This window comes from Aedes albopictus, chromosome 2, assembly GCF_035046485.1.
Source record: "Aedes albopictus strain Foshan chromosome 2, AalbF5, whole genome shotgun sequence".
NCBI classification, from domain to species: Eukaryota; Metazoa; Arthropoda; class Insecta; order Diptera; family Culicidae; genus Aedes; species Aedes albopictus.
Genome location: NC_085137.1, coordinates 315,170,834 through 315,189,563, shown reverse-complemented (window position 1 = coordinate 315,189,563; position 18,730 = coordinate 315,170,834). Strand labels below are relative to the sequence as shown.

At 41.2% G+C, this 18,730-nt stretch overlaps 1 protein-coding gene across 13 annotated transcripts in view; it reads right to left on the bottom strand.

Annotated features, from left to right (window-relative positions):
• Positions 1 to 858: 858 nt before the first annotated feature.
• Positions 859 to 18,730, bottom strand: part of LOC109420851 (uncharacterized) — a 436,654-nt gene continuing 418,782 nt past the window's right edge. For all 13 annotated transcript variants that reach the window (XM_062852293.1, XM_062852291.1, XM_062852289.1 and 10 more), the window contains one exon: positions 859 to 2,779. In XM_062852293.1, the coding sequence (XP_062708277.1) occupies positions 2,655 to 2,779 (125 nt within the window). In that variant the 3' untranslated portion in view covers positions 859 to 2,654. The remainder of the gene's footprint in view (positions 2,780 to 18,730) is intronic.

Below are 18,730 nucleotides of genomic sequence, written 5' to 3'. Positions count from 1 at the left end.
ATGCGCACCGTTATGGACGAACCACGAATTAGAAACCTGGGGAAAGTCAAGGGAAAGTGCTGTCGCAGCAACATCAAAATTCCCAATGCGTGTAGTGATAAACAGTGGAAAACCACATCCATAACTGAACGTTAATCGCCAATGAGTTTTCAGTTCACGACGGTTCAGTGGAGGACTACTACACGTACTCAGCCAATAGGGTACTGCATGAAATTCTCTCCTACTCTTTCACTCTTACAGAAATTTTGTAAACAACAAGGCCAAGAAACGTCAAAATCCCATACAAAATCAAAACAATGCAGTGCCCTATAGAGCTTGGTTTCGCCCATGTAGCTAAAAGTCAAGGAAGAAGAAGACGAGCTGTTGTTGTTTCAGGGCTAGTTACGGCGAGTAACTTACCCGGCGTTCTATCGCCTAAGTCGCTATAGACGGATCCGACAAAGAGCTCGGTTTTCCCTTTAGTTTATCACCAAAGAGATTGCTTCGGCGACCTGTTGCCCAGTGGAGAAAAAAATAAGAAGTGAAGAAGAAATAGATTTCGCACAGCCCTGTGAATTATAAGTCACTGCGTTCCTGCAAAAACTCCAAAGAAGTCTACCATCCAGGGGGAGCGACACTAGTTTTGCCAAGCCAAAAAACCTCAAAAAAAGCTGAAAAAAGCTCAAAAAAGTCGCTAAAACCCACACAAGTTTTGCGGGTTTTGCCGGGTTTTTTCGACTTTTTTTGGCTTTTTTTGGGGTTTTTCGTCTTGGCAAAACTAGTGTCGCTCCCCCCGCTACCATCGAAGTAAGCGGAGAACAAGGTAAGGCAAACAAAGGTCAGATTAGAATAAGTTTTAATGAAATGCATTCTTCAACGGTATCTAGATTATTTCATAATGAATGAATTTCCACTTATGAAGAGAAGATTTAGTATAAAAAGTTGGTGCCCATCACGGTGTTATAAAAATTATGCAAAGAGAAACGCAGTTCACAGTTCGATGAAATCAAAATATAAGTTTTCTATGAAAAAGCTGAATTAAAAAAATACAGTACGGTCGTACAGTCTAGTTTACGGCCGTCGTAAATGCAGCCCTTATTCAGTCATCCCAGATCTTTAGTTTTCAAAATACCGACGGAATCCTAAAGCATGATTTCCAAAAGCTCGGACTTCGCTTCATTTTTATGTTTCCTGGTTGTGAGTTCCTTCCGTTCAGATCAAAATAGACATGTTTTAATCAGAATTTCGTTATCGCTGGATACACCTAATTTAGTTTACATGCTTGCAATCGATTGATCCTTTCCTTATTGTAATTTATGAAATTACATTATTCACACTTTTCACTGTTTCACTGCTGCACAACATTTATGAAGGATTCATCCAATATTGTTAGAACGAGTGCTGCGCGGGCATATATCAAATATGATCAACATGAACAGATGAGCAGTTGTGCCATTTGATTTTTTACTGTTGATGAATCACCAAAATCAACATACCAGGTCGCGTAGCCAATGAGTAACTTATGGGTTACCTTCAAAGATGCATTAGACTTACGCGATGAGTCGAGTGAAACCTGACTGGCAAATTTCGAATGATATGCCTTCAATAATAGTTTTTAAGCCACTCGAATTGAATAAGTTACTAACGATTGTCTAACGCATCTCATCCATCTTTTTCATGAAATGAATAACGCTCATCATACCGAAACAGTTGAGATACGTATCACACCACTTTTAAAAAGTATCTATTCAATTCGAAGTGATCGTTTCAATTACCTTAATGATCTATTCATCACAAAAATAAATCAAATATTTCATCTGCTCATCCGCTATGTGAGTATTAAGTGTGATTCTGTTTTACGTACACTAATATCTAACTTTTTCCTTTTTCTAAAAGCCAATTGATTTCGTCGAGAACTAAACTGAAATTCTTTACATGTTCGTCTATCATCATAAGCTCTTGAACAGGCAGACAGCACTGCCGCCGCACTGCTTCTGACGGGTATAATAACATCCTAAAAAACTTGATTGTGCGTGGTTCTCCCGTTGTGCTCCGCATCACAACAAGATCTAACGAGAGATGGGAAAGACATTTTCTTCGGTAAAATGAGGAAACATTTTTATTAAAACTTATTTCGAGCTTAATCGAGCCGGGAAAAACAAACTGATTCGCTTCTGAACCTAAACGCAAAACTTATATCGGCTAAAGCTAGGTTTTTGTGTGCTCAGTTTTTTTTCGTTTGCATTCTTCATGCAAAGATCAAATTTCAAATCTTAATTACCCTCTAGATGACTATAAATCGATTCACTTCTTTACAAAAATATGAAACTTCTGTCTCATTGCTTCTTTCCTAAAAAAATCGAATCCCCATCGAAAGACTTTTTCCCTATCAGAAAAAATAAAACATTTGTGGGGGACCCTTCCTGTTTTCTTCCTACACGCGATCGATCAAATAACTCATTTCAAACCGGATCTCATCATTTATGTGAGTGACGACGCGCGACGCTCCTCTAGGAGAAGCGCTCGCTCCTGTTCCATCGTAGTGCTCCTACCCCTGTCTAGCTACGTACCTGTGGCTGCTTCCGCCCGCCATTGCTGTTGTTGTTGAAACTATTGTTGCTGGAGAGGGACGTTGTGGTGCTAGCAGTGCTGGTGGCACTACGATTGGCTCGCTTCTAAGGGGACACATACGGCGGGGGCCTTCGGTATGACGGGGTGACCGGGGACTTACCTCGGGGTTCGCGGCCACCCATGACCACGGCCGGCGGTGGGACGTACTCGTCGACGTCTTCGTTTTCACCTGAAGAAAAAAAAAAAGAAAATTGAATGGAAAAGTTGATTGAATAGGGCTGAAGTTTAGAAGAGTAAAAATTTGTCGTACATTCAAGTAACTGAACATACGAATTCTAAAAGGATGACCTTAAGTTAAATATGAAAATCAGCTAGCCAGAAACAAAATTTCATGTATTTTTTTTTGTTAATAATGAATACTTAACATACATTTTTTTGTTCCACGTTGTATTCATGATAATCAACTAAATTACGCCACAATAATAGAATTGCAGCTGCAGCTCTCTTTCGCACTACACTATTTTTCGCACTACACTCCTTGTACCAAGCTGGTCTGTGCTGAACATCCTTCCGACTTTGGCTACCTTTTGGATGCTGGGTTCGCCGTAGATCCCAGCAAAAACTTGGGCCCATTATTCGCCGTCTCACACCGTTTTTTTGCATACCGTCACAGATCATCATCGGTTTCTCTTGAGTATGGTCCAGGACATAGACGCGTTCTTCACATTTGTTGTTAGCCGTCAGCAATGATTAGAAGTAATGAGTTCCTCAACTACCTTGAAGCTATCCCGTCTGGTCTATCGTGACACTACCAGCTTCGCGTTGCACGCAGCTGTACAGCTCTATCACGATTCAAAATATTTTAACAATAATGTCCATGTTAGGTATTCGCCGGTCTCTCGACTTCATCTACTGAAGAACCACGGATTCGGCATTGTAGCGCTGCAGGAGTCGTGTAGGACAGGATCCATAGTGCAAATTTTAGAGGTAATCATACCATCTACCAGAGATGCGGCATTAAACGTGAGCTGGGAACAGCTTTTTTCGTGAAGGGCGATATGCAGAAGCGCGTGATCGGTTGGTGGCCGATCGACGAAAGGATGTGCAGGTTGAGGATCAAGGGCCGATTCTTCAATTTCAGCATTAAAAGTGTGCAGCCCTCACTCCGCCCAAGCAACACAGATGTTATAATAGAGTTACGACAGCGCAAGTTTTGGTTGTATAGAAGTTTATTTTACGTAATTTTAACATTGTGTTGAAATAACGTAAAATAAACTTCTATACAACCAAAACTTGCACTGTCGTAACTTTTATATAACATGTGTGTTACTTGGGCGGAAGCACTGATGATAACAAAGACGCATTTTACGCGCAGCTCGAACGCGAGTACGTTTGCTGCCCAAACCACGACGTCAAGATTATCATAGGAGAGAGATCTAAATGCTCAGGTAGGCCAGGAAGAGGAGTTCAGACTGACGAAAGAAAACGGCCTGCGACTCATTGATTTCGGCCATACATGGTCATACATGGCCATAGGTAGCACCTTTTTCCAACACACCTTCTCCTATCGTTACACTTGGAGAACACCACAGCAGACGGAATCGCAAATCGACCACGTTCTGATTGACGGTCGGCATTTCCCCGACATTATCGACGTCAGGACCGTGACGCGAATATCGATTCCTACCACTATCTGGTGACGGTCAAACTGAGCCCAAAACTTCCCGTCATCAACAATGTACGGTATCGGCGACCGCCACTGTACAACCTTGAGTGACTGAAACAACCGAATCTCGACACAGCGTTGCCAGACGAGGGCGAACTCGATGTGGCTCTTTAGAGGACTGCTGGAGAACAGTAAAAACAGCCATCAACGACGCAGCCGAGATCACCATCGGGTATGTGGAAAGGAATCGACGAAACGAATGGTTCGACGAGCAGTGTAGAACGATTTTGGAGCACGGGCGGTAATGCTGCAGGAAGGACCCCGGAAGAAAATGGAACGTTACAAACAGAAGCGTTTTCTATGAAACATGGAAGTTTTGCGAGAAGCTCAACGCATCCCGCAACGGCTTCGTACCCATTTTTGAGTACTTTTTACCCAAGATTTGTATGGGAAAATGACCCCCGATAGAACATTTCGCTCTTAGCACGAAATGAAAGCCTGGACTCTTAGCTTTCATTTGGTGGGTGACTTAGGGATACTGTTTTATTAATAATAATATTGTTCTACCATAGACACCGTGTGATCGAAAAGGTGATCGGAAGCAACACTTTGACGAGCACCTGAATGGCATAAAGGACGTAGGCACGGTACACCACTAAAACGAAGGCTACGATTACGCCAGGACGGAAATGAGCCAACTCCCTCGATGAGAGAAGGATGTCATTCACCAGCTCAACACCAACAAAGCAGCTGACAAGGATGGTATTGCAGTTCAGCTGCTTCAAGATGGGTCCAGAAAAGTTGGCCACCTGTCTGCATCGGTTGATAGTCAGGATCTGGGAAACCCAACAGCTACCGGAGTGGAAGTAAGGGGCATTCTGCCCCATTCGCAAGAAAGGCAACCATTTGGAATGTGAGAACTTCAGAGAGATCACCATTTTAAATGCTGTCTACAAAGTGCTATCTTAGATCATCTTCTGTAGGACCAGATCTTCGCCGTTCGACAATCCTCCAGAAATGCCGTGAATACCAGGTCCCAACGCATCACCTGTTCATCGACTTCAAAGCGCCATACGACGGTATCTACCGCACAGAGCTATGGAAAATCATGGAAAATCAACCGAAAACGGCTTTCCTGGGAAGCTGACTAGACTGATTAAAGCAACGAGGGACGGTATGTAAAACTTCGTAAGAGTTTCGGGTGAACTATCCAGTTCATACGAATCTCGCCGGGGATTACGACAAGGTGACGGAATCTCATGTCTACTCTTCAATAGCGCTCTGGAAGGTGTAATGCGACGGGCCGGGCCCAACGGCTAGGGTGCGATTTTCACAAATCCCGGTCAATTTGTGTGCTTTGCGGACGACATGGACATTATCGACAGAACATTTGGAATGGTGGCAAAACTGTACATCCGCCTGAAACGCGATGCAGCAAAGGTCGGACTGTTGGTGAATGCGTCTAAAATCAAGTACATGCTGACAGGCGGAACCGAACACGATCCGGTCCATCTAGGTAGTAATGTGATCATTAGACCTGTTCACTTTTTTTGACCTACCCGTGTCACATCAAATTATCAATCCACATGCAAAAACAAGGCTTCAGTCCAAAATTGAGCCAAATTGATAAAGGTTTAGAGGTGTATCAAATCGATTTTGTGTTTTTCGAGCATTTTCACGAAAATGTACTTCAATATCCAGAATATTGCACCAAAAAGGTACCGAAAATACCGTTAAAATATAGTTAGAACAATACTCTACAACTTTGCCGAAGACACTACCCAACTAACAATCACTCATTTAACAGGCACCATTATGACGAATTAATTCAGCATAATGTTGAATAACATTTGAATTATTTTCACGTACAACCTATGTTCGGGTTTTGTTCACACAAATTTGGAGAAGTTATAAAGCATCATGTTGTGCACCAACTTAATTTTTTGTTGTTCAAAGCTTTTACGAATGTACAAGAAAGTTGTTATTCAGCTTTGGCAAAAATGACTGAAAATAAATAAAATGCAAAAATGTTGAACTCTCACGAGAGTAATTATTTGCCCTTATGTTGAGAACACCTGTTATGAAATGAGAATTACATATAAAATTACCTAAATCCGGATTAGAACTCGAGACCTGTCGATTGCCAGCCGCATGTCTTCCTATCTGCGCCATCCGAGAGATGGTGAGATGCAACACCCAAAGCAAAACATAATCTTCCCATGACTCAATAATGATCACTCCTGAACTAGTGTTCAGCAGTGGTGAATTAGCACAGCACGTGGTAATCAACTGAACAACGCCTTATACTTCAACAGCTGTTCAGCCCAAAACACGTGTTTTCCATTCTGGTTTCGCTGTCAGTATTTTTATCGCACGGTGAGAAAACTTGTATCGAATGTGGCCAAAAAGTGTTGGTCCTTATTGAAAATATTGTTTCCAGACGAACTTATTGCGATATGAATATGTTTTTATTTCTATTATTAAATATCGATCTTTAAAAATGTATGACAATATGTGGTGCGGTACGGTCTTGGCATTCACAGCATCTGTTCAGGTAATCTACTGATGCTCAGTCGAAAATCCGTTAGCCATTTTTTTATTTATGCTTTTGTCATGGAATTTTGATATTATGTTCAAGAAATAGTGCATAAGGATGTTTAGGGATACTTGAAATGTGTCGATTTCTGAATGCTGTTAGATTATCTAGGTGACTGTGAGAACAATATTCAGTAAACACGATAGCACTGAAATGTAAATGCATCGATCCAAGCGTCTCGTACAATCGAACTGCAGCGGAAGATAAAAAATATAATAATCAAGGTACAAGATATCTTGTTACAGACTAATAATAATAAATAAATGCCTCATGTTTACGTTGGTTATGTCTCTTGGCACTCAATGTTAAGCTACATAATTCTATTTTGTTTTATTTTATGTGATTCGTTTAAAATGTTGGTTCTTTATCAACTTGGTTGTCTAAACAGTTTTAGCCATGATTTATCCCATAATCCGAACAAAGTACCGAGTCAAACTATGACGGGCTGAAGGCGTTTATTTGACAAGTGAAAAGCACATTGCTCAGGAGCATATGCTTATCGATACATCAGCTTAATAAGATGCAGATAAATGTATTGTTAAACTCTTTTGTTAAGGAATCAATGCTTGTCGAATAAATTTCTTGTTAAACTTTTGAAAAGTGTTTTAATTTATCATTGTTGATACCAATGAGGAAAGTCGAACTTTGACTATCTTCTCAATTGAAAAATCATTTAAACAGTTATATGTTGAGCATAATTTTAGTTCAGCTATCATTACCATTGTTAAGCAATAATTCAGCAAGCTTGCTTGTTTGTGACTTGCAATTGTTAGTTGGGTACGGTGTTTTAATTGCGTATTTTAAAGTTCTTCAACAATTTTCGTTAAAAAATCACCAAAAAATACAATATTTTTATGATTTTTAGCCATGTAATTTTACATTGTTTTAGGTGACTAATTTTATGAGCTATTGCTCCTATGTGTTATAATATACGAACATTTCGTCCATACATCATTTTAGTGTAGAAATCCGTTTTCATTGACTAATTATCAAAAGTTTGTCACGTTGAGACTAAAAATTGTACAGAGTTGCCAGCATAAAATAAAACAAAGTTACCCATGATTTAAACGTCATTACACTTCTTTGTCTCATCTGCATCAGTTCAAATTTGGTGCAGTTGGTTGAGCATGAGATTGTGGATTCGAAGATTCAAGGTTCGAGTCCTGGAATAGCATTTTTTTTGCGTCTCGATCCTGCTATAAGTTGATGAATCTACGTACTGCATCTCATTGCAATTCTTCGTTACACCAACAAAGCTAGCCATGAAATTGTTTGACAGTTCTCAGGTCATTTTGACAGACCACACACATGCACGAAAAAGACGGATAATATATTCTACTTTATCGATATTGTTGCCGTCCTTTTCATGTTCATGTTACATCTGTCAAAATGACCTGTGAATTGTCAGTCATTTTGAGGTTAGGTTCGTTGGTGTAATGAAGAATTTGGCATCATAGCATTGTTTCGGAACCGTAGAGTGCATAGTAAGAATGAAGTTTCCGTTCATCGTGTAGTTGTGCTGATTTGTGGGTAGATAGATAACAAGTAAGCTCCACTCACAGTTATCTGTAAAATGTTGCATCCAGAAGCAGTTCCATCATCGTATTGAATTGTTTTAGCTAAATTGATCATTACCAAACAGATGCTCAATATTTCGCCCAGCTGATATCGTCGACACGATTTATTGTCAACAAGTATAAACTAAATATCTAGCTAGTCCTCGAATGGCTTAATTGGCAGGTCCCGATCATTATTCTTTGGGAGATTGCGTGTAAGTCATGGCAGATTCATCATCCTAACTGCTACAAAGAAAAAAAAAGTTTATCATGTATTTGAGGCTTCAACCTGGGACCTTCTGATCCGCAAGCTCGAACCTTACCATCTGCACTATTTCTGATACTTATTGCGGAGATTCCACCTGTTTAGACTCCTGCGCGAAAATTAGTTGCGTGGATTTTTCTTGCGTGGGCCCACAGATATAAAAACAGACCGCGTCCTGGTGAATATTTTACGCTGCGTTGTTAAGTATCCATTTGGTGATAGTGTTGCAATCACTGCGAACTCGGCATTACCCTTTAAAGGGAAAAAAGTACCCATTTTTTGCAGATGTATGGAGCTGTCAAAATAAAGGGTACTTTCAAATTTTAAATAAAGGGTACTTTTTGCCCTTTTCTATATTTAAATTCTTTACCCTATAATTCTTCGTTACACCAACAAAGCTAGCCATGAAATTGTTTGACAGTTCTCAGGTCATTTTGACAGACCACACACATGCACGAAAAAGACGGATAATATATTCTACTTTATCGATATTGTTGCCGTCCTTTTCATGTTCATGTTACATCTGTCAAAATGACCTGTGAATTGTCAGTCATTTTGAGGTTAGGTTCGTTGGTGTAATGAAGAATGGGTCAAGGAATGGGTGAAAATTCACTTCCTCTCCTGAAAGTTCAAATCTGTTTAATTTTCTAGTCTTAAGTAAAGACAAGCCTTTTTTCTATTGATTAATAAATGGAAAACTCTTCTTGAACTTGAAAACCTTTGTGTGATGGTAAGTACATTCATGTTATAATAGTCAATAATAACATTGAAAGTAAATTACATAAAAATTTCAGGTTTGTTGCTCAGGTTGTTGCTCCCATACGGACATAGCCAAGAAACGCATCTACTCCAAAAAAAAAAATGCATGTTGCGATGCAGCTACCGTCAATACAAGAAGTTTCCGTTATCTTCCCTGTATGGATGGCAAAAGGAGACGGGATTTCGACCCGGAAAAGGCTAATAGATGAGGACATCGAGGAATCCGTTTATGCTGAGCAACTCAACGAATGCATTCTTGCTTCTAAATTTGTTAAATTCCATCTATATGTAATGACGTAACAAAATCGATTTGAATAAACTCTTCACAGTTTTCCACCGTGTACGTGATTAATTTGTTTTTAATATTAATTATTTAAAATTTAATTTTCTTATGCAACACGAAATTTATTATAAAGGGAGGGTAAAATTCACCCATTTTGTTGTTTTCTACAGTTCAAGATAAAGGGTAAAATTTACACCTTGTTTTGACGTACAGCCGATTTACTCTTTAAAGAGTACGATGACTTTACTCTTTTTATGAGTTCACCTAGTTACTCTCAAAGAGAGTACTTTTTCACCCTTTAAAGAGTAGTTCGGTTTCTCAGTGATATAAACAAACATTTATAATTCGCCCACGCTGAAAATGAGCCTAATAATTTATTTGCGTCGGAATCTATAAATCTTTGCAACGGGCAATAAATCAAAAGACTTTAGAATACGATGGCATGACGTCTTAATCATGGGTAACTTTGTTTTAATTCGTGCTGGTAACTCTGTGCGATTTTTAGTATCAACGTGACATACTTTTGATAATTAGTCAATGAAAACGAATTCCTACACACAAACGATGTATGGACGAAATGTTCATTACACAAAGGAGTAATCGCTTATTAATATAGTCACGTAAAACAATGTAAAATTACATGACTTTTATATGTAAAATCGTAAAAATATCGTGTTTTTTCGTGATTTTTTAACTAAAATTGTTGAATATCTTCGAAATACGCAATTTAAACACCGTAGTGTCTTCGGCAAAGTTGTAGAGCATTGTTCTAACTATATCCTAACGGTATCTCCGGCATCTTTTCGGAGCAATTTTGTGAATCTATATATATAAAAATGAATTTCCGTCTGTCTGTCTGTCTGTCTGTCTGACCGCTATGCATTCGGAAACTACTGAACCAATCGGCGTGAAACTTTGTATGTGGGTACTTTTGGGGCCGGGGAAGGTTCTTAGCATAGTGTGAGACTCCTCCGGTCGCTGGAAAGGGGGACTCCCAAAGAAATAAACCGGAAATGAGCTGAGAGAGAAGTTCAACACGGTCGCAAACAAAACTAATCTAGAGTGCGGTGCTGCAATGAGCCCAGCAATTGTCAAATGTGGAATGGCAATTCAATGTTTGCCCACCGCATACAGTATAAAACACTTATTTTTGGATTTTTGAAACCTATCGGCTCTGTTTCGGAGAGAAACCAGCCCAAATCCCCAGGTTTCGGGGCAGGATGGAAACTTCAGAGGCGAGCGGAGGAGCAACGACGGTGGTAACTGGGAGCAGTGGCGGTGGCAGCGGCGGGGAGAAGTCCAGGATCGAAGAAATACAGTCGGGCGGCCGGGATCGGGGAGACAGTCCTACCTGATGAAGCTTCGGGCGCGTGAATTTGCCCGTGCTTTGGTCCGAAATGGCCATCTTTCAACGGCCGTGCGGAAAACGTTCGGCCGAGATGGTGATGATTCGACCGGAGCAAATGTCCTCGGGATGGCCGGAAACGGAGGCCGAGCTGGTGGGGCTTCGGGAACGTGGAATTACCCGCACTTTGGTTCCAAAATGACCGGCTTTCGACGACCAAGCACTGAACGAATGGCTGAGATGGGGATGGCTACAGCCAGAAAAGATGTTCACAAGATGGCCGGGCGCTGGAGGCCAAGGGCTTTAGCATGCGCGTAACTACAGCGCATTTGGCCCCCCAGCTTTAAAATCGTGCAAGCTGGCTGTAGTGCATAACAAGCGTGCACGACATTGGAGCTGAGGGGCCAACATTCCTGCAGGAGTTCCTCTAGGGATTGCTCTTGGAATTCCTCCACGAATTCTTTTAGAAATTCTTCCAGGAATTCTTTCAGAAATACCTAAAGGCATTCCTCCAGGGATTTCTATAGGGATTTCTCCAGGGATTCATCCAGCCATTCCTTCTGGATTTAGTTCTGGGACTCCTCCAGGAATACTTTTGAGAATTCCACCAGGAATTACCCCAGGAACTACTGCAGATATTAACTCAGGAATTCCTGCAGAGTTTACCTCAGGATTTCTGGATTTCATCTAGGCATTTGCTGCAGGATTGCCACCAAGAATACCTTCAGAAATCACCCAAAGAATTGATCCAGAAAATCCTCCAAGGATTCCTTTTTGAAATTCGTTTATGAATTTCTTCAGTAATTCCTCCAGGATTTTTTCCGGGAATTCTTCCAGGGTATCCTTGAGGAGTTTTTCCAGAAATTTCTCCTCCAGGTATTGCTCCAAGGATTCCTCCAGAGATTTTACCAGAAATTGGTTCATGGGATCCCTCCTGGAATCCCACCAGCATTTCCTCCAGGATTTTCTTCAGGAATTGGTCGAGGTATTTACCAGAAGTTTCTTCAGGGATTCCTCTAAAGATACTTACGGGGATTCCTCCTGGAATACCTTCGATAATTCCACCAAAAATTCATCCAGATGTTCTTCTAAGATTTTTCCTGGAATTCCTCCAGACATTCCTCTGGAAATTGCTAATGGGATTTCTGCAGGGATTCTTCCAGGAATTCTTCTGGAGATTTCTCAAAGATTCCTCGAGGAATTCCTCCAGGTATTTCTCTAGAGATACCTTAAGAAATTCCTGCAGAAATTACACTAGGAATTCCTCGAAGAATTTCTTCAGAAATTCTTTAAAGGATTTCTCCAGGGATTCTACCTGAAAGTTTTCCAACGATTCTCCAAGAAAATTTTCCAGAAATTCCTCCAGGAGTTCCTCTTAAGATTTCTCGGAGAATTTCTTTAAATATTCCTCCAGGAATTAAAAAGACACTACACCGTCTTCAACCAGAGGTTGTACAGACTGAACGAGCACTAACATATGACAACGGACAACACACATAACACCCAGTGGCCCAGTGGAGAATTTTCCGTTTGGCGAAAAGTTTTCCCCGACTGGAGCGGAATCGAACCCACACTCCGAGGCTTACGAAACGCCTAGATGACTGACGCCTCTAGCCGCACGACCACGAAGCCCACACAGGCATGTCTCCAGGCATTCCTTCAGGAGCTTCTCTAGGGAATCCTCCAGGGATCGCTCTAGGAATTCCTCCAGGAATTCTTTTAGGAATAACTCCAGGCATTCCTCCAGGAGTTCCTCCAGGAGTTCCTCCTGGGATTTTCATAGGGATTCCTCCAGGGATTCATCCAGGAATTTCTTCAGCATTTGATTCTGGGACTCCTCCAGGAATACCTTTAAGAATTCCACCAGGAATTACCCCAGGAACTCCTGTAGATATTACTTCAGGAATTCTCGCCGAAATTAAAGCAGTAATTCGTTCAGAAATAACAACGGAAATTTATCAAAGAAATCATCTCTCGGAGTTTATACACGCATGATTCCAAGAATCCAGGGATTCCTCCAGGAATTCTACTCCAGTATTCTACCAGTAATTTCTAGAGGAATTTACCAGAAATGCCTTCAGGAATTCCACTAAAGATTCTTCCTCCAGTAATTCATCCAGATATTCTTCCAAAAATTCTTCATGGAATTACTCCAGAAATACCTCTGGGAATTTCTCTGGGAATTTATTACTCGCGCTGTCTGTCTGTATGACGATTATGCATTCGGAAACCACTTATCCAATCGGTGTGAAATTTTGTAGGTAGATATGTTTGGGCCGGGGAAGGTTCTTAGCTTGGTGTGAGACCTCTGCGGTGTTTGAAACGGAAGGCTTACATACAGATAAATTTCAAGTCACACTGTTACATTTTATTTACGGACCAACTGCCAAAATTTACAACAAATCTAAATGTTTCCTTCTTTTTATCGAAGGTTTTTCTTTCGAGTGGCGCTGTTGTGTAGTTTATGGCAGTTGAACTGTAAATTCTATGGTCGAGTTGTCAATTTAAGTTGAATAGATAAAAAGTTGATTAGCAACCAAACCACCAAACAGCATTCTTTATCTGAGACAAATGTACCAAATGGAATATAACGTGCCTCTGGAGCCGGGCTTCCGATGTTATACAAATGAGTTTACAGATTCTTTGGAGCCATACAACTATTTATTTAATGAAATGATCAACAAGATTTTTAAACGGTTTAATTTGTCGTAATGGTGGGTATCTATGTTCATATGTAGAACATGTTAAGGAAATTAACAAAAACATTAGAACACAGACCAGCAATTAAAAGGGGCAATACAAGGTTTGCCGGGTCAGCTAGTTTCTGAGTAAATTTCTGGGCTAAAAAAACACAAAATCGATTTGATACACCTTTAAATCTTCATCAATTTGGCTCAATTTTGGACTGAAGACTTGGTTTTACATGTGGATTGATAATTTGATGTGTCACGGAGAATCGGAGAAAAAAGTTTCAAAGTGAACAGGTCTAGTGATCATGAACGGGGATACCACAGACAAACAGACGTAACACTCGCGAAATTTCCATCGACCACTCTTTTAACGATCATTTTAAATCTTCGTAGTTGTGGCTTTCACAACCAGAGGCGCGCGCATCGTTTTTCTTTGCGTTTGACGTTTCATACTAACGCCTTCTTTTGACGATATTGCACAACAAAGTGTTTCGTGAAACATTTCCACCAGGTGATGGTAGTGTGAAACGGGCGATGGATTTTCACGAAAATTGTTCTATGTGTTACGTCTGTTTGTCTGTGGGGATACCTTCGAGGTGGTGGAGCGAATTTATCTACCTCGTTTCCACGATATGCAGAAGGTGATATATACCCGAAATCTGACAGCTTATTGATGACGTAATTCAAATCGTTCATAGGTAATATAGTACTCTACACCAATTTGATCAACGTGAAACAGGATAAGAACGACGCCACATATTTACATCCAAAATAGATGTTTACATAGTGGAGCGGAGCTGGTGGGATGGTTAGAATACTTGACCATCACGCCGAGGACCTGGGATCGAATCCCACTCCCGACAAAACTCTCAAAATGTGAGTTCTTACTTCGGAAGGGAAGTCAAGCGTGGGTCCCGAGATAAACTAGCCTAGGGCTAAAAATCTCGTTAATAAAGATAAAAAAAAATGTTTACATAGCCTGCCTTGTGATCATTATGCCGTGCCTCGTTTCCTTACTGACGGTTGACAACAATGTTAGCCGTGAAATACGAAGGCACATCATCGAAGGAAGTCGTACCTAGCCTACTACATATGGGCTCCAGAAGAAGCTGTGGTCTAAAAAGATTCACCCACGTATTGCTGTGTGCGTTCAAGATGCAAACGGTGCCCAAATGCGCTCCAAACGTGGTAACACAGTGTTACCAAAGGCAACTTAGCAACCATAGCCAAAACCATCGTCAACCTGGGATTCAAAAGCTCCCACTGACATCGGGTTACTTGTTAGAAAATGTTACCGCATTTGGTGCTCCCGCATTTGATATTTGCATTCTGAATGCACACAGCAATACAAGGCGCTGATAAGATCGGTGGTCCTCTACGAACACGGAACATGGACCATGCTCGAGGAGGACCTGTAACCACTCGAAGTTTTCGAGTGCAGGAGAATGGTGTGTGGCGGCGAAGGATGAACCAAGAGCTCGCTGCACTTTACGACGAACCCAGCATCCAGTAGGTGGCCAAAGTCGGGAGAATACGATGGGCAGGGCATGTTGCGAGAATGCCGGACAAAAACCCTGCAAAGTTGGTGTTCGCGACAAATCCGGTTGGAGCGAGAAGGCGTGGAGCGCAGAGAGCACGATGGGTAGAGCGTGACTTGGCGAATCTCGGGCGTAACCGAGGATGGAGAACGGCATCCACAAACCGTGTATTATGGAGAAATGTTGTTGATTCAGTTTTATCTTGAATTTGATGTAATACCAAATAAATGAAATGAAAAATGAGGCATCCGAAAATGAAATAATTTGACCGGATTTTGTGGATTTTGTGGCTCCTCGCATTACGCCTTCCTGTTCAGGTCCTCGTAGAACCGCCGCTTCCATCCTTCAATCCCCTTGCATCCATCCGTTAATAGATTCCTATCATAATCTCTGCATATTTCCTCACGACACGAAGCCGTTGCGTTTCCTAAAAAGATATAACCAATCTTTTCCTTTGCACTGCGTCCCTTCCGGGTGGTGTTCTCCCAAAAAGGCGGGCCTGCTGCTTCTGCTTCTCTTTATATAATTCAACGTTCTGCCGTGTTCCCCGCTGCAGTATCACCGCCAGCGCTGCGATTTTCTGCTCTAAAATCTCCATTTGTTCCACTGACTCCATTCCACGTACTACATTTTGCTCTCAGCTTGCCTTGGAACTTTTGAAGTCAATGTGGGCGGCCAAGCAAAATCATGGCAAGCTCATGGCAACAGTGGCACCGGCGGAGCTCGTTAAGACCGACGAATCCAAGTACGAACTGCTCAGGGATCTAGCATCATCCATTTACAGTCAGGCTTTTTTTTACGCGGGGATACGTACCGCGTAAAAAAAACTCAGTTCAAAATTCAAAAAACCGCGTAAAAAAGTCTCACCATTTCTCGACGAATTATGCAAAAATAAGACGATGAATTTTTTTTTTTGTATGGAGTTTTCATTTACGCGGCCGCGTAAATGAAAACCGCTTAAAAAAGACCTGACTGTATTACGTAATGCTAAAATCCACATTTTTTGATCCGCTTCTCCCAAGCCCTCCCCCCCCGAAAACAGCATACACCAGAAGGAAGGCTCAAAAAGCCCGGCCTTCAAGATAGCCTCAGCTGGTATTTCACAGTGTAGGTAACGCAGTCAAACCTGAACCACTGTAACGAAGTCCATCAACTGCTGTACCAGGCAGTTACTGAATGACGGACAGATATCCAAGACTCGGATTTCCGGGAAAGCTGCTCAACGTGCATCAGCTCATCTTCTTCGAAGTCGCACTTGATTCCTCCAAGCTGGGGATTGAACTACTATTTTCGCTTGAGGTTATTGTCAGCCGAGGCTACAGGATCACACTTCTTCATGAGGTTCCAAGTAGTTCGTACTGGTCTTCCGAGGAGACGTTCACATTGGTGTGTTTTGGTTTGAAGTTTAGCGTTACCTACACTGAGAGGAATGTCTGCAGATCCTCCTGTGTGGGTGAGCTTACCCCGTTGCTCAGCTTCTTGAGACCACGTTTGATGGAGTTCGAATCGCTCAACTTGACCGTTAGAGTGCGATTGATAGAACGCAGTGCGAAAATGATTGATACCATTTTCGCGACAATACTGTTGACACTGCATTACTGCATGCTGGTGAATTGCGTGTCGTTTTCAGAGACCAGAGAATCCCACGTCCTACGAAGCTAATCCAGGGTTTCCGTTGTGGTGATGGAACGAGTGCTAGAAATTTCAGATCACTTGGAGTAGGCATCCAATGTGGAAACGTTGCCACGGCTTGATAGTAAGTGAGCCTTCTCTGCGTCAGCGCACACTGTACAAAGTCGAACGAATTGCGCCACGTCATCACCCAAGTTCGGCTAGTACATATAGCTGCGGGCAAGAGACTCCAGTCCATTTCAGGGTGCCCAGGATGCATTTGTCGAGCAATCCGCTTGTGAAACTTGAGTGACATGACGATTTGATCAACAAAAATGATTCAGCCGTTGACGACTTGAAGTTCATCTCGTCTAGCGAAGTATTATTGACATCTTGATCCGCAATTTGCTTCGGATAGGTCAACCCTCTTTGATGAAGTTTTCTAGTTGCTGGCAGTTCACAGCACCGAGGTAGGAACGGAGTTGCTGAACGCTTTTCGGAGGCGAGGATCGAATACTGTCTTTTGTCCGCGATATGTCTGACGAATTCGATTCGAGAGAAAGCGAAACGACACCTTTCGAAACGTAAGTAGATACTATACTCACAAACACGCTTGAGAACAGCATGAATATTGCGGTAGGGTAAAAGCTCCCTAAGTGGATGTAGTACCAATAGTGGTGGTAGTGACAATTCAGGCCAAACATTTCAATAGGTCCTATCTGCATTTGAGAGGCTCTCTTTGTTCACTTTCTCTTTCATTTATTGCAATGTAATGGTACTTTTTTCATTTATTTTTGCAGTATAAATCAAAAGACGATTGTTTTGACCATCGTTCAATGCAAGGAGACAATCATAATACAAATAGGGTAACCAATATAATTTGAACCCCCATATATTTTGGACCCCCTGTGTCCTATTATCACAACTTACACAGGTTCAATGATGAGATGACGGAAATTTTTAGAATCATTCGCTAAATAAGGTCGCTCTGCACGGGCAGCAATCATTTCCTCACAGAAAATATTCTTATTTGCCTTGAAATTATTTTTTACCAATCTCGTCATCCGTGCGAGTTTCGCATCATGTTTACAAAAAGAGATTGCGGTGCTGAGGAAACTTGCAGATGTAAACAAAAACGTTTATCATTCTAGCGCATTGAATTCGCAAAGTTCGTCTAATCAGCCTTTGTCAATTAAGTAATTAGGATGTGATCCAGCATATTCATGCGGCAAATTCTTCCAAAATAGTTTCAAACGAGTTTAAACACCGGGTGTCCAAAATATATACTGAAGAGGGTCCAAAATATATTGAGGTGTCCAAAACTAACGGACAGTGGAGGCTTTTACGAACATACTAACATCATCATTATGTGTAAATACCCTCTGAATCTGTTTGATTTTGAATTCAAACCAATGTCCTCTAGGGGTCCAAAATTCAACCGTTACCCTAAACAGCTGAGATATTAACGAAAGGGAAACCAAAGAGAGCATCTCTTCTGCAGATAGGACCTTTAGACATGTTTGGCCTGAGTTTAGCACTATTTCGACCAAAAAGCATGCAAATGACATTTTTAATGGATGCATCATACACCTTGTCCTTTTTTTACGTCCATGTTTGGCTGAGCGACAAAAAATTCTACCGCTAAGACAATGAGCAAACTCAACAGTTTTATATTTTTTAAAACATCTTCGTGATTAGGAGAAATGTACAAAAATATAAAAATGTGTATTTTGATCATTATTTTGTCGGTAGAATTTTTTTTCGCTAAGCCAATAGTGGACGTAAATCAAGGTTTAGGTGTTCCTAATTAATAACATTAATTCAGTTTTGTGTTCAGGTTTTGCCGAAAAACCTATTTAATTTTTTTTTAC